The sequence below is a fragment of the Morchella importuna genome (genome assembly GCF_003444635.1).
Source record: "Morchella importuna strain M04M26 chromosome Unknown Morimp01GS038, whole genome shotgun sequence".
Taxonomy (NCBI): Eukaryota; Fungi; Ascomycota; class Pezizomycetes; order Pezizales; family Morchellaceae; genus Morchella; species Morchella importuna.
Genome location: NW_025763435.1, coordinates 60,536 through 81,916, shown reverse-complemented (window position 1 = coordinate 81,916; position 21,381 = coordinate 60,536). Strand labels below are relative to the sequence as shown.

At 47.8% G+C, this 21,381-nt stretch overlaps 5 protein-coding genes across 5 annotated transcripts; 2 read left to right on the top strand and 3 right to left on the bottom strand.

Moving 5' to 3' along the window:
- Window positions 1-35: 35 nt before the first annotated feature.
- Window positions 36-2,892, top strand: LAJ45_09649 (uncharacterized protein; the record flags this gene model as incomplete). The annotated part of the gene is made up of 2 exons (XM_046119190.1): window positions 36-2,116; window positions 2,178-2,892. The coding sequence occupies 2 exons, from the start codon at window positions 36-38 to the stop codon at window positions 2,890-2,892; spliced, it is 2,796 nt and encodes a 931-aa protein (XP_045967512.1).
- Window positions 2,893-3,617: 725 nt separating this feature from the next.
- LAJ45_09648 (uncharacterized protein) lies at window positions 3,618-4,316 on the top strand (the record flags this gene model as incomplete). The annotated part of the gene is made up of 1 exon (XM_046119189.1): window positions 3,618-4,316. The coding sequence occupies one exon, from the start codon at window positions 3,618-3,620 to the stop codon at window positions 4,314-4,316; it is 699 nt and encodes a 232-aa protein (XP_045967511.1).
- Window positions 4,317-7,558: 3,242 nt separating this feature from the next.
- On the bottom strand, window positions 7,559-8,923 carry LAJ45_09647 (uncharacterized protein; the record flags this gene model as incomplete). Its single annotated transcript, XM_046119188.1, has 2 exons — window positions 7,559-7,962; window positions 8,650-8,923. 2 exons carry the CDS (start codon window positions 8,921-8,923, stop codon window positions 7,559-7,561), a joined length of 678 nt encoding a protein of 225 aa, XP_045967510.1.
- A 2,054-nt stretch (window positions 8,924-10,977) lies between these two features.
- On the bottom strand, window positions 10,978-11,985 carry LAJ45_09646 (uncharacterized protein; the record flags this gene model as incomplete). The annotated part of the gene is made up of 1 exon (XM_046119187.1): window positions 10,978-11,985. The coding sequence occupies one exon, from the start codon at window positions 11,983-11,985 to the stop codon at window positions 10,978-10,980; it is 1,008 nt and encodes a 335-aa protein (XP_045967509.1).
- Window positions 11,986-17,875: 5,890 nt separating this feature from the next.
- LAJ45_09645 (uncharacterized protein) lies at window positions 17,876-18,852 on the bottom strand (the record flags this gene model as incomplete). The annotated part of the gene is made up of 2 exons (XM_046119186.1): window positions 17,876-18,114; window positions 18,669-18,852. The coding sequence occupies 2 exons, from the start codon at window positions 18,850-18,852 to the stop codon at window positions 17,876-17,878; spliced, it is 423 nt and encodes a 140-aa protein (XP_045967508.1).
- Window positions 18,853-21,381: the final 2,529 nt, after the last annotated feature.

Sequence of the window (21,381 nt, the reverse complement as noted above, 5' to 3'; positions counted from 1 at the left end):
ATGGCGGACGAACAGAACTCCACGTTATAGCAGCAATGGGGGTCATCCTTCAAGTTGGAGTACTTGTGTTTGACTGGTTCATAACATACCACCCGGATTTCAGGCAAAAGAAAGGCGGGAGAGATGTGAGATCATACGCATTTCCCCTTACGTGTATGGGGACGCTAGTCCTTATTACTGGGGTATTTGTTTGCAGCTATATCATTGAAAGTGCGGCCACGGCCGAAATCCATCTCCCAGATGTAGGGACTCTTCAAATGCTGTGGATACAACAAGGCGGGTCCGTCAGCGATCAGATATTCGATTCATACTTGATTCTTGCGAGAAGCCCAAGCGATCATGTCATTACCTCCCGACGGCGAAAGAGGGTAAGAGGAAGTCGTAAAGACTTCATAACGTCGATCCTCACCACGAGTGGGGCCGTAGTTTCAATCTCAGGCTTTGTACTGCAGTTTGTTGGGCTTCGTTCGATGACCTGGTATGCCTCGATATCTCAACTTGTTGCTACCATGATTATGATTATCCTACGAGCCTACATTCGTCGTGGCTTGTCTACGACTCCCTGGGCGAGGCCGATTCCAAAAGGCCACGAAATCGATTGGGTGGCTACGCGTACGTCGAATGAAGAAGACCGGAATAGACTACTGGGTAGGCGGGTTCAAGATCAACCAAGCCAAAAAAAACATCGATCTTGGCAGTCAGTATTTCTAGGAACACCAGGAAAAAATGGATCTTTGCATTGTCCTTGGGATGATGAGAACGACGATCATTTCTGGGATAAAGATACGTCGTATAAGTGGAAGGTGAGAACTGTGGGAGGCTTTAGTCGGTACCAACCCCTCAGGGATGGTAGCGAGGTCTTAGGGAGTGAATCGACGTCTATGAAACACATTGAAGCAAGAATGAATTTGAGGACTAGCACAGGCTGGTCTGGGCCTGCCCTTGAGCAGGCTGTTCGCGTCGCCTCGGCAATTGAAGCTTTCATGAATGCATTTTTCCCGAAGGATTCGACTGTGGAGAACCTAGTATGGTCAATATCAAATGCCTCAGCATCAGATGCCTCTGTAGACGATATAAAATTCAGCCTGTCTCGGAAAGAGTCGGGATGGATAGCGGATGTGAGGCAGATAGAGGCTTTTCTCTCCCTCTGGCTCTTCTCGGTTTCTGAGGAAGAATCACAGACAGCCGGTATCAAGATTGAAAGCGGCATAGCAGGCGATATCAGTGGAACAGCGTCGAAGAACCATAGTCTACGACTCCTTGCTCCGAAAGATGAGTCTATACTCCAATGCATGTACTGGTGGCTTGGAAGCGCCGTTGCGTTGGTAAGGGAAGCTGAAATCCCAAGCGCGGAAACAGAAGGGGTCGATCCATTTGATCGAGATATCGAACTCCACACACCTAAAGAAACTACCAGAAATACGGTAGACGATAATCCAGAGGGCTATGATGCTTGCCAGACTTCCAGCGCTAAATCAACCCTGGTTCAATCGATCAAATTTAACAGGCATCGAGTCGTTGGATACCAGGACGAATCGTCAGATGATGCCAAAGTATTAGCCGTGATGTCCGATGCTCCTCTCGATATTTTATACGCCCAGGAGCTTTTTTCTGCATTTATACGGTCTTTTGTTCAATTTGAGTTTAGCGAGAATAAGGCCAGTACTCCAATTATAAAAGGTTCGACAAAATCAATGCCAGTGCAGGAAATGGACGAGAGCGGCACAGTTCTTTTCAACTCAATAATGCTCGAACACAAAGAACTCGATCGAGTGATTAAGACTATATCGCGGAGTGGCTTAGGATCTGTCGAAGACATTATGTTGAGTATCCTACCTCCGCTGATCATGAAGGATATGCTCCCTGATATGAGCGCGGTCATTCACTCTATCAGGGATCAAGGGCGCATCCAAGAGTCATATCACCGATGGGAGGAAGCTGGTGAGATCTACTTGAAGGGCTTCATGGCGTTTCAGTCACGCTATATGATTAAGCAGCAAACAGCAATTGAGCATGCAACCTGTGCATTAACGGAGTTTATACGGGAATTGACTCTTGAAATAAACATCACTGAACAATTTCGCGAACAGAAATATCATCGGTGGGAGGGGAAAAAGTAAGCATTCTTCCTATACTCATTCTTGTAGAAATAGACTAATTCGTGGGGATTTGAATAGATTTAAAAGAACTGAAGAGCTTACTGCGCTACGGAGAAAAATAGTCACGGCATTGGAAGACAATTGCGATGGAGTACATAAGGTATTGATGAAGATCAATCAGATAAATACCTGGCAGGGAAGAGTAGAAGGTACTGAAGAGTGGTCATTCTGGTCGAAGTACCTAGAATATATAGGTGCTGTTACATATAGCAATTGGTCTGCACCTGAGTTTTGGACCGAACTGCATATGTATGTCGCAGACGGTACGGCAGAGGAGGTTAAGGAACATCTCCAGGACAAGTCACGTGGTGTTTCAGATCAAACAGATTTTGCTGGGCTTACACCCTTGCATTACGCCAAATCCAAGACAATCGCTAAGGTACTTCTCGAGGCTGGGGCGCCGGTAGCTGCTAAGGGTAACGACGGATTGACACCACTTCACAACGCGGCTCGAACAGGGCAAAAAGAACTTGTGGCATTACTTATAGAGCATGGGTGTGACCCTAATCCTCGCGATAATCACAGGAGGACGCCGCTACATTGGGCTGCGCATGGAGGTTATTCTACTGTAATTGAAGTACTGTTGGAAAGACATGCGGATCCTCTGGTGGTCTCCGAACATCAGAGAAACCCATTACACATGGCGGCTTGTGAGGGACATTTGAAAGTAGTCAAACTGCTAGTTGAGCAGGGGATATTACAGGAACTACGGAGCACTGTCCTAGAGGCTTAGGACATTGAGGAATACGAGTGATGGGTTGTGATGCGAGGACGGTCGGGTAACGAAGGGACAAGCATAGAAAGGTATCGGGTAGTGTGGGGGCCCGTGGTGTTACCACACTAGCACTATACTATCATGACGGCACGCTTACTATTGGGTGTCTCACCCGGAATAGAATAGTAAGCGGGGCTTACGGCTGTAGGTTGTGCTACTTAGGAAAGTAGGTCTAGGATGATAGTATGGTACAGCCCGATGACTGGCAATTGCAAGGTTCATGGTTACGTGTCGGAATTAGAATGGAGGACGGAACTATGCCGGGGCGCTTTTCTATCTGGGTTATCTTCGGGAGCATTATCTTATTCTATTATCGTTGTATCAGTTAGTATTAGGAAGCGGGCCTTGGCATAGGTTCCAACATGTATAAATAGGGCAGGATCCTGCGAAGACTTGAGGGTATCATCAACCACCAAGTCAAGGGAATCCGGTTTACAATATCATCAGTTTAAACGCTACAGAATTATCGCTTAGCACTGGCCAATTTCCCCAAACAGGGGAAGGTGGATATTGGTATTGATGATAGCGACGGGCGTACTGCACTGCACCTGGCCGTCGCTGGAAATCACCCCCGCGTTATTTCATATCTCTCCGACCTTGAAAAATCCTGGCCTGAGGATGTGTCGGGATTCTCAGCAATTCATCTGGCAGCCTTTTTGGGGCATGTAGCGGCCGTCAACATTATGCTGGGAGGTGATCGAAAAAACGAGCAAAAAATCAAAGAAAGATTGAGCCTTCAGACTTCCTCAACGGGGTCAACCGCTCTTCACATAGCCGCACGATATGGGAGGATATCTGTGATGAAATGCATCCTCGGCTTGTGGCCTACCCTGCAGATCGACAAACTGAACAGTACCGGGAAGACGGCTTTGATGTGCGCGTCATTGCATGGTCAGAACGACGCGGTGAAGTTACTTTTGGAGAATGGAAGCCGAGCGCTCATAACAAACAAGTCTGACCAGTCGCCGCTACACCTCGCAGCAAGAAGCAGAGAAACTGGCTCCTCGGATGTGATCAAAACTCTCCTTGAAGCGAAGCTCGATCCTGGCTTAAAAGACGCGGATGGTTACACCCCACTGCTGCATGCCGTAGCAACTGAAAATATCCCTGCGCTTGAGGTTCTTATTCCTGTAAGCAGCTTAGATGCAGTGGATAATAAGGGGAGAGACGCCTTGCTTCTCGCTATCGAAGAAAGTGCGCCGGTGTCCGAGGACTTGGTCAAATTTCTAGTGTCAAAGGGCGCAGAGGTAAAGGGTAAAACGTATCACATGTCTCTGCGGGGGGGTGGCGAGTGGCTGAAAGATTATATCGCTGGGGAAGGTGGAGAGGTTATTGAGTATAGTTGGTTAGAAGAGCTAATGAGAAGGAGGAGATTTCGGTGACCCCTACCAAGCCAGGAGGTGTCATAGGCATCGTTTCTTTCACTTGTATACGGAGTTTATATACAACAGCAATAAAGACAGGGTTTATCAGGACGTTGAAATTTCTATATGCTCCCTATCTCAATATTATACAATTTCATAAGCCTTGTACTTAAAGGTTTCCAAGTACGATCGCAATGATATCTGGATCTTAACGTTACGGCCAAATCTCAATCAAATTAATTTATTAATGTGTCGATAAACTCTTTTCAGGTTCAATTTCGTGCAACCCTAACCCTGCAAAGTCACAGAATCCTGTTATTGTAATCATTGACAGTGAGAGATTGAGTGATCGGGCATGATTAGAATATCATCAAGATTCATACGCGGGCACCAGCAGAACTATGATGCTTACTGCTATCGGACATTCTAGAGGCCTCTTAAAAGCAAAATCCCATGTCAGAGATGCTTGATTTACCAAACGCTGCCACACGCACGGTCAATCTATATATCTATTGTGGGCTGACAAAAGTTCTCGTAACAACCAGGCGAAAGTGCGCAAGGTTCTAATTTACAAAGATGGTCATTAGGATTCATAGCTAGTAGGTATGCTGTATCAATCTTCCGCTCTCTCACCATATAACTGCCTCCTCTATATATATCTTTTGAGGTTGTAGAGGTATTGATGGCGCTTCATGAGAACTTTTGTCAACCCACAATTAGTGTAGGAATAGGTGCTTGGCGATCTGATCTTCTCATCTGCACGACTCGCAGTTCAGGAGATCAAGAGTTAGGTGCGCCTAAGTCTTTGTGTCGTTGTTCTACGTCTGTGACGTGGCTCGTTGCGATGTGCTAGTTTTGATGCGGAAAGCTCTCGTCCGTTTGGTTGTGGCGTGCCGACAGGAGTCATAAAATGTAGTGATGGGCACAATATAAAAATAAGACGGTACTTAAGGATGTTTTGTCTTTTCTGGTGAATAACAGAAGGAGGTCTCGGAATTGACAATCGTTGGGCTATGTACGTAAGTATTGTGGAAAACCTCAAGACTTAGGTGAGGGGGGAGGGTCATCAGGTTCATGAATGGTGGGACCTTTCTGCATGGGATCTTTCGGGGAACATGAGCTAAAGCTGTACAGTTAGACCCCGATATCTGTTATAAGGTGGGTGCAGGTAGATGATGTGCCAAGGAACATGGCGAATGATTTTCGTTTAATTTCCACTTAAGTTTGGCTTTCTATTTATAGTAGTGGAACTTTCCCTTCAGAATACTAGAGAGAGTTCCAGAAAGTGAAATTACGTTGCCGTTTTGTGAAATAAACGGAAAATCCAAAGAAATTTACACTGCATGAAAGGAAATTAAAATTGCCAAAAGAAATGAAAGAAAAAGGAATAAAGAAAAATGAAATAAATAAAGAATTTCTCAAATGGGATAAAGAATTCCCCGAAAGAAAAATGAACAATGGAATTTTTCATTGACGGGAACACAAGGTCGTAGACAATTACTCATTTATTTTAAAAGCTCTTGTGTAGTAGGATCATGGGCACAAGACAACTTGAGACTTTAGCTTGAGACTTAAGCTCGAGACGATGCAATACCTGAGAGAATAGGAGGGAGACAAAACCGGAAAGATCTTTACTTGGTCTCGATCGACCTACGGCAGGAGATAAAATTTCGACTTTTTTTGCCGGCCTGGCTTTTTGTTCAAACAACTCCAGAGCAAATTCAAATAACCTAACATTGGTAACACCCCTCCATGGAAAAATACCGGAATGACACGGCTTTCGTCTCCATTTACACATGACACAGTTCAATAGAGTGTGATCCAGCTGTTGAATATTATGGAGGGTTAGGGGTTCTGCTTCGACTTTATCTTGGCACAACGCCGGGCTAGCTCAAGTTTCACTTCCAGTATGGCGCTCACCACGGGCGAGTGGTCTAGTGTATAGAATACTCAGCAGGTTAGATATGTACCCAGTGTTTGGGCGAGGTCCTGAGTTCAAACCGGGAATGGTGGTAGTAGCCCACATTTATAAATAAGTCGCTGTAGTACCTTTTGTTCTTTTTTTCTTTTTTATCTTATGAATTAAGCCAAAAATAAATTAGGAAGCTACATAGCTATTTTGGTTTTTGGTTGCTCTGGGTAAGCTAGGAAGGGGTGGGTGAAGTCGAGTAAAGTGTCGGTAATGGGACAGAAATGCCTTTAACACAAACTAATGCGGGTATTGCATCAAATAATGTGTATCTCGCAACTTTTGTATGGGAAATGTCAAAATCGATGCATTTCCACGGCTACCAGAGAGGTGCTGATCATTTTTTTTAGTCAATCTTTTTCTCCTTTCTGACCGTGGCTTGGGGCATGGGGGTCTGTTCGTGTAGCTGGAAATAGTTGTCTCGGTACTAAGACCGGGCCGGGCTCGGAGGATTATTCTTTGGTGTGCTATCGCATTTTTGGGTCCTGGATAGTAACCCTAACCCTGATTATGTGCGAATAATCTGGTGCGGGTAATCATTGGCTGCGAGTGATTGGGTGTGATTGGAATGATAATGGGGTGGGCGGGGCTTGAATTAATGCCAAAGCCATCTGGCACTTGCTTGTTGGGGTGTTGAGGTCGGAGTGTACGTGTGGAGATGATATGTCGGTGCGGGATGTGGGGGGGGTGGGGTTCGGTGCGTGGTGATCTGGCCTGGTTTTGTGCCTCGACGCGGCTGTGGCGCCATAGGTGTGGGATTGATTTGGAGGCGGAGATGGGGATATGCGCTTTGTAAGAGATGTTGTGTCCGCGTTCTGGATGTAGGCATTGCATTGGGGCGTGACAAACCGTGATGGACGGATAAGCATCTGCATGCGTGTGTGGGCACACACACACAATATGTGTCTCCTTATAGTATGGGGTGTAGTTAAGAGATGAGATATGGAGCGAATTCGTCTGCGGCATATAGACTGGTGTTTTTCTGTCGGTGGCGGTGGTGGAAGAGGAGGTTTTTTTGGTTGAGTTTAATTTTCAGTATTTGAGCATATATATATATTGGGAAATTGATGGAGAGTGGAGGGTTAGAGATGCTTGGTAGAAGCCGGGCCTGGGCCTGGCTGTGCTGCTCTGGGCGGTTTTGTGACCGTTACAAACCCGTGAGCGTCTACTCTACAGTATCTCCTATATATACAGCTAACTAATCAAAAAGAGCGATTATCGACACAACCGCCCTCCCACGAACAAACCGATACCAAAACCACCAACAAAATAAAGACACAAACTCACCTCACTACACCCCCGCACACCTCCTCCTCACCCCCCTCATCATAACACACACCCTCCCCGCCACCCCCCTCACCGCCTCCTCCCTCCGCGCATCCACCGCCACCCCCTCCCACGCGCTCCACCTCTGCGGCCACGTCAGCCCCTCCAGCCCCGGCAACATCCACCGCGACCCCTCCGTCCACGCCGCGCCCCGCAGCACGGCAAAAACCTGCTCATACGCCCGCAGCTCCGTGTCCGCGGACTCGCTGGTGCCGTGGAGCACACCGCGCGTGCAGGCGGCGAGGAGACTGTGGCAGTCGGCGATCCGCTTCTGGGTTAGCACGGCTAGAAAGCGCATGTGGTTGATGTAGGCGGCGCGGTTGACGAGGAAGTGGTCGGGGTGGGGGGTGGTAAGGTCGTTGGGGGCCGCTAGTGGTGTCGCGGGTCAGTTACTTGGCTATGGCCGAGAATGCCAGAGATTACACAGCAATCATATCATGCAGGGATAACTTCAATGCGACGCTCGGCCATGCGTGACTCACGGTGACTCGCGCGGCGGTGGAGATTGATGTTGGTTGAGTTTTCTGGTATAGGCGTTTTAATGGGCGTGGCGGTGTGTAGGGCTGGCTCTCGTTACGGGGGGGGGGGGTTGTGGGTTAAGACAGAGAACCCCCATTTGAGAAGTGAGAGTGTACTCTATGATTGGTTGGGGGCTGCGAGAAGTGATGCGAAGCACATCACCGAATATCACTCTGGAGATCGACCTGGTCCGCCAAGCCTCACCAGATCTCACTCTGACGGACACTTAGGACCCAGGGCCTAACCCTGACAAGTGACTGGTAAAGGGTACATAAGAAAAGTCCTTTCCGCCTGTTTCTTTAGAATGGCTTTTGCTCATTGAAAATGGACTTCACGGCAACCTTCTCAACACCACGACTGCCCCATATCCGTTTAACCAGGCCGCTCACGTTAACTTCCTCGATGGGTCTGTATTGCGTTCGTTTGTCGGGGTTCCATCGGTTGGTATAATACATGTATCTATTTATTGACCCTTTTTGGTTTAGATATATTCCAGTTGATTGCCCCCTCGAGTCTTGACGGCGTTGATCTGCAAACACTCTTCCGCCTGTCCGCCGAGGAGCGTCGGGGGCTTAAGCGCCAGTTGGTCGATATTTGTCCGCATCTTATTGTAGCTCTTCGCGATCCGGCGGTTTCTATGCTGAACTCTGTGCTTTGTCGCTACGGCTTGCGTTTTGATTTCAAGCCTGATCGCGACGATCTTCCGTGGCGGATTCGACACTATACGGTGCAGCAGTTGCACTCTGTCTGGACGGATGGAAGTGTCGATCCGATCGAGAGGTTGCGAGCGGTGGTGTACTATGATGTTCATTCCTCCACGTCGGCACAGAAGTTTGTGATTTATCGCTACTATGAGACGTTGCTTGGATTGCTGGAGCGGTTGGGTGATTGTACCTCCTTGACCTTGAAGGTTTAGCTGGCTGGTGGGACTCTTGTGTTCTAGGTTAGCACCGATTGCATTTATTTTGTCTGGAGTTGTTTCCTCGCGTATCTTGGGCGTGAGGCTGACCGAGGGGATGGTGAACAGTACTTTTTCGTTGCTGCCACGAGCAGCAGGAGGTGTGGTATATCAATGTTTTTTGGTGTCCTCTTGCGATCACGGCAGTGCATGAGTTGTTGTTCTCATCTATATCCCGTGTACTGCAGAGCTAATACGAGGAATCCAAGACTACTGTGTTCTTTCTACGAATTATTGTAACGGGGGGTTCGGGGGCGCAGCCCCTGAGTAGGAGTGAAGCGGAGCCAACGTCTACCGACTATGTACCGGGTGTTGAGGGTAAGTGATCAGAATCTGATAAGTGAATGCTGCGGTGAATACGTGTATTTTTCTTATCAGATTCTAATCACTTTTCGCTATACCCTAGTACTAGTTATCTGGATACTATTTTCTTGTTCTGAAACCTGATACTACCAATGATTTAGGAGCTAACGGGAGTGAGATGTAATGGCGGTGAGGCGAACTTAAAGAGCGGAGCAACCGGATATTAATAGTGAGCGGCTAGTGGTCGTGTTCTCTCTAGGTAAAGCGGGCGCAAGCTGCGGTCCTCGGCGGCGGAGGTAGGGCCTCTGCCCAGCTAGAATCAACCAAACATCCAGATATAACAACAGGAACACAAGGTCCCCCCGCAAACATCAGGTTCCGACGGGAACAGAGAAAAAATCGACCGTAGAATAACAGCTAGCACATACAACCCGTCGCGCGAGTCCGAACAAGTAACGCCCGCGCGCGGCTAACATGGATCCCGAGAACAACGGGAAACCCAAGAGTGCGGTCGTGAAATCATCTCTCAACGGAAACTATAAAGTGAGTAAGCTTGGAACAGCTAAGGTGGCCGAGTCGGATCGGATGAACCAGTACTTCCGGAAGCATCCGCCAAACACTTGACAAGAGATATGTATGGACATGTGGTTCTTGGGATGTCGTACAGACTGGAGTTTTGGCTTTTGTCTTTTGATGGCAGTCGGCGTAGGGGGTTGGGGTTGGTGAGAGAGTTCGCGATCACCGGTGCTATGTGTTTCCTGGACAGAGAATGTATTTATTTGCTGGAGGCTAATATTCTCCGCTCAATGAAGCTAGATATCGTGTTGATCTAGCCAGTGCTCAAAATAGATCTACTAATTGAATGCATCCTGCGCGGTGCCAAGGCCCATGGGTGTGGATTGTACTTGATGTGAATATGGTACAGGGTAGTAAGAAATAGGCGTGAAGTACATGTACTCTCAAGACCACAAGTTCGGTTCTCTTCATAGTACGTGTTTATTTACAATGTCTTTATTTTGTTCCTTTCGCTCTTATTAACCGCGCTGACGCTGTTCGGACGGACGTGGTGTTCAATACTGTAGTAAGTTCGGTCGCATTGGTATCTGAGATGATTATGAAAAGGTGTTTGGATGGAGTAAAGGATTATGTGGGGGTGAGACAACCATGGAGGCAACCGTGGGAAGGAAGTAGCTTCAGAAGATTAACCACGGTATCCCGATCAAGACCATGAATTTAGACCATCTGAACACTCAGGTGCTACGTTGCCTCTTTACATCGAGATCTTCCCATCTGGGATAAAACCATGATACTGATGTCCGCCCTGCTGGTTTGACAACACCTGCTTCGTTGTCTAGCTATTTGCTTTGCTAGATTTATTCATACTAAACGTGTCTTTAATCCTCAAGACAGTATAAGTGTCTTTTGTGACTCTCCTTTGGACAGCATACACGTGTTCAACATTTTCTTCGTCTTGCTATGAATAGAGGACCTGGTCCCTCTTACATTCGATTATATAGATCAATTCAACCAACCGTCGTCTTGCTTTCTCTTCTCGCTGAATCTACCTCAACATGCCCGAACAGAAACTATCATACAATGCGATTTTAAGTCAGGCTCTTCTCGGTCCGCGCTCTTTCAAACGGCCAGTGGTATGTAACCAGCCATCGAGCAAGCAGATAGATGAGTGTGAAGACTATTCCTCGGACGGCCTCAGTGGTTGTGGGCCATCGAATCCAGGTAGAGGTTTGCCCTGACGACTGATCAAGTTGAGAATGGCCCTCTTCTGCCGTGTTTATAGACACATAAGCCGTCGACCCCTTCACCTGTCCCTCCCGCCTCTCATCATCCACCGCCCCCTCTCCATCATCCTCAAAATCACTAAAATCCGTCAATTCGGCCTCCAATACATCATCCTCATCACACTCAAACTTCCGCGCGCCCCTCCAGTCCCACACCGTCTTCCACCGATTCCCCTGCTCCAGGTCCATATTCTGCACCTTCCGGCACGACAGCCACTTGAACTTCACCTTGCGATATAGCACTGCAAACGCCAGCTGCCGCCCACTCCCCGCATCTCGGCTGGCAGCATACTCGGGTACCGGCACCGCCGCGCCAAGTAGCCCTGGGGGCAGCAACGCACGCACACCGCCGGCGAACTTAGAAGCGCGCTTGATGCTACCGTTGGAGGTGAGGGAGGCGTGGGAGGCCGTGCGGTAACCGACAATGAGGTAGACGTCGCGGCCGTGATCGATGGTTTCTTGTAGCCACAGGCGGGTGGCGGGGTTGCGGCAGGCTTCGCGGAACCAGGAGTCGGAGTTTGAGAGGTCATGGGTGGTGGCGTGTGGGGCGGTCAGGGTGGCGGTGGTGGTGCTGTCGGTGCTGGCAGCGAGGCGGAGGAGGTTGTGCAGGGCGAGGGAGGTGTTGGAGCCTTTGGTGAAGCGGCAGGTCTCGGTGAGGGAGGCGTGGTAAGCGGTGTGGCGCTCGGGGGTGCGTGGGCGCGGCGGGAGAGGGCCGTGGGAGTGCAAGTGCGCCCGGTTGGCGTTGGTGGTGAGGCGGCCGAGGTTCACGGTGTCGGGGTGGAGGAGCGTCTGCGGGATGTGGGCGGTGGACATGGTGGAGTATGGCTGGTTTTGCTGTGCGGACTGGTGATCTGAGGGGGATGTATACGTGGGTGATTGTCTGAAGGGCTTTGGGGTGTCCTGGTGTTGGTATATATTAATACTCTTGCCTTCCCTCGAGCACCGAGAATATCGCTGATATTATACAAGGTGAGCAGTTCACCACGCCGGCCAATGAGCTCTCATGCATCGAGAAACGCAGTGGGAATCGCAACACTGCGGGAAACTTCCCGCGCTGGAGCCTCACAGGCAGGGCATACTCCGATATCTTTGATCCACTTGGCCAGGCTTTGTGGGTGTGAGGTCGAGAGACACACAGATTGGATCTACCTATGCCAATACTCAATCACAGCTAGCGTTCTCAGCCTCTCCATGCATGTTCAGGCCAGTTTCGAACCTCGCATTGAATCTTGTAACTGCACTCGGAGTCAGTCGGAAACCAACTGTAGCGTTTTTAGAGAGGATACATTACCCTTGGTTCTTCGCCGTGTTTCCTGGTTAGCAGACAGTACTGTTGTGTGCCCGGGGCAGAATATAATATCGCCGGTCCGCCGGTTCCGATCCCGCGAAGCCCAAAGCCCCGCCGATGGCACGAGCCTGAATTTGTGTGTTCTGGCTCACTACGAATGGTCCTCTGCGCTCGAGATTGATGGAGGAAGTTGGTCGTATATGTGTATATTCCATAGGTCCGTTGGTTATATCGATGACCAAAAGCAGCCTCGTCGTAAGACTCACAAGGCCGGAGAGGCCTGCCTTTGGTATCGTGACGTTGAGCCTGGCGTTGTGCCTCAGCGGTTTGTTGATAATAGTGCATTGATCGTGCCAATCATGGTCACCGTTACATGTCAGATGCAAGGCTCTATCGGAAGCTGGAGAAGTACTGTTTTCTTTTATGCTCCTTGCTATCCTCGTGACGGGTATTGAAGGCTCTGATAAGCCGAAGCTAGTACCACTACTGTGAAGACAATCTTTCCATAGAGCCGAGTTCAAATCTCAGACGGTATGGAATCGTTTCAGTTTTTCTTGAATTCGGGGGAGTCGGAGAGAAACACTAGCATTTAGGGTTAGGGTTGGGAAGGTTAGGGTTTATCGCTTATTGTTATTTTAACTTGGGTTTGTGGTATTCCTGACGCGTGGTTTGCTCCGCTTGTAGACATCTAGACGCTCAACCTGAGCTTTCCGTGTGTTGAGTTTGTATGGCAGCTTCGATTTAAGATGAGCATTGTGGAGGCGCCGTTTTGTAGGGGGAAACATTCGGTATAACGGACCAAGGGCAAAATCGCGTAGGTAAAACAGATAGTAGGAGCACAGCCATGTTGTAAAACATGGCCGGGGTGTCCCACCTTTCCGTCCTGTTATTTGTAGAAGGCGTTGTTGGACCGAAGCAGAGGCTGAAGCGGTCTATCCTGCATCAGGAGATATCACTCGCATGCCTGGTCTCGGAGTCTGGTTGTTAAGAGCTTTTACAAAGGGCTAGCGGAGTAGAGGGCGATTTGTTACGTACATGCGTTTACATGTATTCATGGTGGTTTGACTTCTGTTCAAAGATTAGTACGAGATTGTAAAAAAATTAATGAGTGCAGGTGGTGACTGGAAAGAGATACTTGATCTTAGGCGGTTGTGAGGTTAGGTGTGTATAGGCTTCGTGCACAGGTGGCCGGGGCTGTCTGATGGAGATTTTGGAAAAATGGGTAAGTGTATGGTGTAGTTGACTGCTAAAGTTAAGAGCAGAGATGAGCCGGTCTGAATCACGTGCTATCACTCGGAGGGAAATCTAGATTCTTATCTGGCTTCTGGGTCGCTCGATCTCAGATGGTATTCTTGTGTTATTTTTATTGATTCGGGAGTCGGTTGGTGGTTGTTTGTTCACAAGTTCACCTGGGGGAGGTGGTCACTCAACCTCATCCCTAGTGGCCGGTAAGGCGGGAAGAAGCCAGAGGGAAGAATGATTTGATATCGTGGCCTATGCTGCGTACATGTAGTTGGCCGATATTTTTTGGCGTGTGTGTAGCATGTAGAGAGGCTCGGGGAAACGTACGGACATGTATGTGTAGGTGAATACTAGTGCGGGCAGGGATCGATGGCTACATGTAGTCCGGGTGACTCTGCTTGTATGGACCTCTCTTCCTTCTCCTCTTCTTCTCGTCTTGTCATCCGCTGCATCATTATCATCATCATCATCACCGTCACCGTCACCGTCACCGTCACCATCTATACCATCATCAATGTCCTAACCCCACTCACACAACCATCAATACCCCCATCAACGTCCTAAGGATAGATCCACATCATGTGGCAGCTCGAGGTATGTATCTTTCAGTCAAGTCGTCGATACGGAACAAGAGGCTAATACATCAAGCAGCCAACTTCCGCAACCATATTGACCTTGATGCCAACACGGCTGGGTCAATATTGGGCTCATCTGCGGGGATAGCAACAACAACAGTCACATCACGGGATAATGTCCCTCCTCGAAATTGCAGCAGTCCCACCGTCACACATGAGCATGAACATCAGTCGACCGCCTGCAAAGGGGTGGAGGTTGAGCTCATTACTCAAAGAGATAACACCATCTACTGCACAAGATGGTGCCCCGATTTCACCCCGCGGTACATCCTGAGAGAGATCAAAACCTTTGTTGAATATGACTGAACGATGATCAGGTACAGCGGGGGGGACCTCTTTAAGAGGGATCGACATTGACACACTTGGCAATATCTATGCGCAAACAGAAGAAGGGGCATCTGCTTTGCAAATAGTGGTACGGACTCGGGGGATAACCCGGCAGAAGATTCGCATCCAGATGCTCCATAAGACCGACCCCGTAAGTTTATTTTATCCTTCCAGGTTTGTGTGGAATGTGGACTTCATGAATATCAGTTTGTTAACGTTTTAGTGGGTTAACTACGTTCTGTTAGGTATACTCCTAGCAATCGTAGCAATCCTCGGTGGGGTTGCCAAGGGGCTTCCTCACGATGGGGCTGTAGACGCTCTATACGGATTACTGGGGAATCTTTTTGCCGGTGCGTTACAGTCAACTATAGGGAGAGCTGTAGCTGTAAAGTTGTAGAGGGAGGCGTTCTTAGGCGTGTCTGTGACCGTTCCTTATCTGTACCCGCACTCACTGTCATTTTCCTTTCTTCTTCTTTCCCTTCTCGTATCACGAATCATCACTGTATCTTTATCAATCAATCAAATCTTTCATCACGAAAAAATCTCAACAATCCCCCCCTGAAGTTGGACCCGACGTTGTCGTGAGTGATCGGTTAATTCTGCGAACGTACAATAATATATCAACTGTTATTAGCTGTTGTGCACTCGGGGTCGAGATGACAATGAAGTCCTATTCGTTTGTAATTGAGATAAAACGCACTGTACCGTAGCTATCAATACATGATAATCTTGAAAACTCGGGATAGGTAATCCATACTTTGATCTTCTGCATTAATTGATGCATCCCCAATACAGGGTTTGGCTGTGATGGTGCTGCATTAATTCATGTAGCGTGCGTTTATGTTGCCTTATGTCAATGCATTCGCTTGATGGACTTTCGTAATGCATTTCCAATAATTCTAGATCCATAGATCTATAGAGTAGATGACATCATCGTTTAGTGAGCTCGATAGAAGACGACGGTTGAGTGAATGATTTTCGCAACAAAACGGCCCTCTCACTTAATCTTTTCTAGCCTATCCCTACTTAGCAGCAAGCTGCCTACCTAGTTGGATTTGCACCTCATGAATATTAAATCAATGGTCTTACGCTTATCTTTGTGCTCTTTGATGTCGAAAGCTACTGAACGTCACCTGTATACATTTGAACATACCTAAAGGGACTTTAGATCCATGGTACAAGCCAAAACGCCGAAGAAAACACAAGAAAGAAAATCCGTTCCGGAAATACCTCTGGGCCGGGGATTTAACAAGTACCGCATAAACAGACATGTTTTGAGCCAATCGGGGAGAACAGTCTAAACCGCTCATAATCGGTGAGGCGCCCTTCATTATAGGCCTTTTGAATGTATCCCTTAGATTTTCAGGACTGTTTACGTACTTGGCAGGCCCATCTATCCCCCTTCTCGAGATCAGTGGACTGGGGCTCGCCTTCTATCAATTTCCCATACAGGAGACGATTGAATGCCAAATTCGTGCGGTAGTAAGGTGATCGTACAGGAATCCACAAGGGGGGTCTCGCAGATATGATCCCATAACCACACTAAGGGCTGCCGCCAGAAAGGCCGGCGCACTTTTCAAGTTTCAATATTAGCACGATTCAATAGTAATATCAAGAGACGACCTCGGGAAGGCTTCATATTTATCGACCCCACCTACCGTAGACAATCTTATAGGAGTTTCTATGAACTAAAAGACCCCTCCAGTACGGCTCGTCGTCGACGTAAATCTTTCCATTCACCATAACTATCGCGCCGGGGTAGTAAGTATAGAGGTCTTGGGCTGGTAGGATTATATATACAGTACGATGCCAGTAGTGAGCGTCAGGCGCCCCCCGAACCATCACGGGTACCAGCACAGCAACCATAATTGCTCCTTTGGAGAGCTGAATTTTTGTATAGTTGTTAAATAGTAGATAAATAACAATAATTTGACATTTAATATCTTGTGTACCAACCCGCCGTGAAAAGGTTGTGAAAATTTGGTTGCGCGCGCGCGTTGAGACGCCGCTGTCATGTTGACCGAGAGAAGCAAAAGCCCTATCGAGTTGATATTGAATTGGAGGCTTCAAATAAAAGTGCACGTAATCCTTACCGTCAGTGAAGCGCGGTATCAGTTGGATCCACATATTGTCGATTGGGACGGTCAGCTGACCAGGATCCCGGTCAAGAAGCTCTCTTCTACTCATAATTATTGTTTCGGACCACAACGAATAATATCGTACGTCTTGGCAAGAAAATCTGGTGTAATAGAAAGAGTATAAGATGTGTCTCATCCAGAAGCGGATATGTAGAGGTATTTATATAATGTTTGGGTAGGCTCAGGTGCACCTAGGTGACATCACGGGCAAGAGCTCAAGCATGGTTCACAAATAGGAAGCTCGAATTTGATTATATTGATACGACACGATGACGGTGGGGATAGGAAAAGAGAAGGATTAAAGGCACAAAGGGATGTGCAGAGAGTGATCGACGCTAGCTACGAGTCACCACTGCGATTTTGTGACGTGTTCTTGAGTCATCTTCTACGCTGTTTAGCAGGTTTTTTGCGTTACTCATAGGTCATGAGTTCTGCCTGTCCTCCTATCACCGGATCGCGGGTTATCCATCTGTCTGCGCCAGGAAACCTATCAGGCCCGCATAAAGGGAAAATTAATAAATATCCTCACTGACTAAAAGAAACTTTTTTTGATGCATGCAACCGGGAGGTTATGACAATCTGCGCATAGCGGACGCAAAACGATCAGAGGCGCCAAGAGTACGAAACCGTCCTTGGCCCCCTGCTCTACTAGGAGACCTTGAGATGGTCCTTCAGTGAGTGAGACATTATGCATCACTCGGCCATTTCAAAGCTTGGCAAAGATACGAAAAAGCATTTTGCATGTAGAAAGAGCCGAGCAGTAAACGGACAGGATATGCCATCATAGACGTACTTGCAAAAGCCCAAGAACTAGTAACCCTAACTCTCCAGACACACCTAACCCTGTTATTGGGTTAGGGTTTAGGGTTACTATTTCTTTAGCTCGTTCCTTTGGTCACGTGCCCCCACATCCTTTTACTATTTCACTACCTGTATTTGAATGCCCCAATTCGGGACCGTAGACAAACCAAGCATCTTTACCGTCAGAGCGATAACAACCCTGGCTGTCGATCGTCACGTGCACAATATATCACAAGTACATGTAGTTAATATCAATGTGGACATTAATCTCTTTAACTCGGCGCCAGACTATACCCAACCGTCAGAACAAGCCCACCAGAGCTGCCTGCGACGCCCAAACCTCCACGGTCAACACACTGCCCTGCACCTGCACGCTCTCCCCCATGCCATTCCTCACCGAAACTATGCACCCTACTCGGCTGCTCATACACTGCCGCTGCTTTATACTCCTCCAAATCGATAACCACCAGCCTTGCGATCGCAGAATTGTCGTAGACGACGTACACCGCCTCTGTACCGCTTTTGCGCGGGGTGTTGGGAAGCTGGTTTTACGTGCGCGGCCGGGTGCTTTGGCGACCATAATATTTGCGTAGTAAGGCAGGCGAGTGGTGGGCGGGATGCTGCGGTTGGCAATGGGCTGCCAGGAGGCGTTGCGGTAGTTAAGGCCTTGGTGGTGGTGGATGTGTTTTATATTCTATGCTTGGAGGATTAGAAAGAAGGGCTGTAGAAGGGAGTGGGGAAGGTGTTGTTGATTGCGAGAGGGGGTCGTAAAGGGCGCGGTCTCTGTGATTTGGACTTTGGGTTAGCTGTTGCTGAGATTTTCGGCTTTGGCGTTGGCTGCTAGAGGTCGCTCATTTGCTGAGAGCTGTTTATGATAGGAGGGGGACAAATTGAGTGCCGCCCCCAGCCCTCACCATCGGCATGACACCCGTCAGCTTCTCCACATTCGACAGCAGGTTAATTGAAAAGACAGTGGGATGCGACAAATTCCCTAGAGAACCCCGGCGACCAATCAGCAATTACCTAATTCGCCGAGGCATTAGTGTATGCAAGGCGGGACCAAACCTCCATAGTCTGGAAAGAACGCGTATTCGATAGAGATCGAGCCAAAGTCTTTCGGAACTGAGCTGCTCGCATCAGCGGGGACATTTCTGGTGAATGAGATGATGGCGGAGGAGCTTTCTGAAGCTGCTGCCAGTGCGGCGGAGAAGGTTGAGGCCGTAAAGAGGGCAAGTAGAAGTGGTAGCATTGTGACTATGATCGACTACAAAGACCACGTATTTGACAGCGCGCAAGCGTTGTCCTTTATTTCCTCCTCATAACGTCTCCATAAGACATTATACACCTACAAAGTGTCTATATTATCATTTCCCACCCCATAGGCAATCAAAGTACTAACAACTCCTCTACATCTCCCCTCCAATCAGGGCCCACGCTTGTCACCTCAAATGAGCTGCTCCCATCACGAAGGAACCCAGGCCAACCACTGGATGCCGCCGGAAGCCAAGAACCACCCCACCGGAGGTCCCCCGGACCTTCCCCGCTGCCGATCGCACGTAGGGGCTTTGCGGGGGATACGCATCAATACCAGGTTTGAGTGCAGTATCCATGATAGATGATAGATAGTTTCGCGGTTTGATATGATGTGGTAGTGTCTGGTAATTACCTCAACTACGCTTCGGCCACGCCGGAGGCGGTAGTTGAGAGCATCGAGGTAATCTACAGCCACTCTGCAAAAGTGTTCGAGATTCTGGTTTCGAAGTGAGACATTTTTCCATATGTAAATTGTAATCGTGGCGGACCATCAAAAAAAGAAAAGAAAAGAGGAAAAACCCAAGAGAGGACTTTCCCTGTGATGAATGACGCCCAGAATTAACGAAAAACAAGATCAATGGCCGACCTTCTTTTATGTATAGTCACGAACTATATTATATATTTTTCATTATTTTGAATCTCAACATTAATAACAGCAAAATTATGGGTGCGCCACACGTACACTGTGCTTTGACATTAAAGGTTAACCTTTGCAGAGTGGCTGTATGTGTCCGCCTAGAGCGCCAGGATGGTCCTCTCCGGTTAGTAAAGATGGGAGGGGACTATCCTTTGGTTAAGGGAAGAGTAGGTGTCGGATAGAGGGGAGGTGCTTGAATGATAAAGGAACAACTGGGTACTCGTAATCATGTAATATCACTCGCAAGAGTGATTCATGTCTCACTGATCATTGACACCGTATCCAGACCAGCAGTACTTCTCCCGGCCCCCCAAAGAGTAGCACAATACAGATAGGGAATTGTTCAGTCCTTGTATATAAATAAATTCGAGGCCACTCTGTCAACTCCACCTATGCCTTCTCCCTATTGGTGTACATGTCTTCCGGTATAGATTCCGTGATTCTTTTTCGGGAGCTGATGAATTCTCGGAGTCGTACTTCCAAATCGGAGCAGTAGATAGCCCAAGACATGTTAACATAGTTATCCACTTGTGAATAAACCATTAACCAAAATATGAAGTATATTTACTGCCACGCTACCTGCTCGCTAAAATAGTATGTACAGGAACGTCTTTGACCAACACAGGAAGGAATTAACCCCCTGAGCACTATAAGATACTTTGCCATTCTAGCTTAAACACCACCAACCACGACCCTCTACAAATGAGGGCAAAGATTCAGCCGGCGAACCGTGCTATACGTCCCTCTCTCCATACTTCTCACACTTGAAAACACTTCAGAAAGGATAAATAGTCTCGATAAGAAATATAAAGTACCTAGAAACATACTCCCTATAACATATCTCGACTTCGCTAAGCAGAGAAGGATAATGTAGGTTTTTTCGGTGGCGAGTGAGAATCCGTGATGCAATCGTCACTTAATTTTGAAGGTTTTCTTGGCTTTACTGAACGGGAGGGTTGAATTGATTCGTCATCACTGTCAATAGGTGCATAGCAGATGTTTGTTTGGCGAGGTATTAAAGCTCTCAAGGTCATTGTAGCAGGAATGATGGCGGGAGGTATTCTTTTGTCAAAATTGGTAGGAGAGGTTTAGGCACGCAAAGGCCCATTTTATGGGCTGGATATTGGCCCTATGGGGTTCTCACTAGCATCATTGAATTATAGACCTAACGATGCGTCATATAGTGATAAGGAGTGGATGAGTCTCCCCCGCTAGATAACGACTTCTGCCGTTGCAAAAGGGGTCATCGAAAATCGTGGACCAAACGGTTCATGAAAGTGGTTACTACGATCTGGGGGATACCCCGCATATATATCAGCTGATCACTGCATGTACCATAGGTTCTGGACAAACACCGGCTCATAACATGACTACTAGCAGGGATTTTAATGAGCTCAAAAGGAGGACGTCCCACGCATCAACTACTTATTTCTACCTCACACCTAGCGATAGCCCTGTGGTACGAATTCCGGATAGATAACTAATTAGAAAATCGAGGATAACTTTTTGGTGGTGAGAAATCGGTAGAAAGGGTATCTCATCCTTTTATATGGGCTAACTGGGGTACTTATCTTCCTGTCATAGTAAGGTTATCCTCATAGTGGAGATAAAAAGTATGAAAGTAAGTAGGGGCACGGGGAAAGATAAGCTATCCCTGAATACAGTATCTTATGGTAAAAATACTATATTCCTTTGTTGGGATAGTTTATCCAAATAAGAGCGAGATTTCCTATTTTAGCTACTTGATGCTTGGGAATCACAAAACGCCCAAATGACTCAAACTTATCCTCCCACAGGATAACCTATCCCGATTCCTAACAAAGTCGG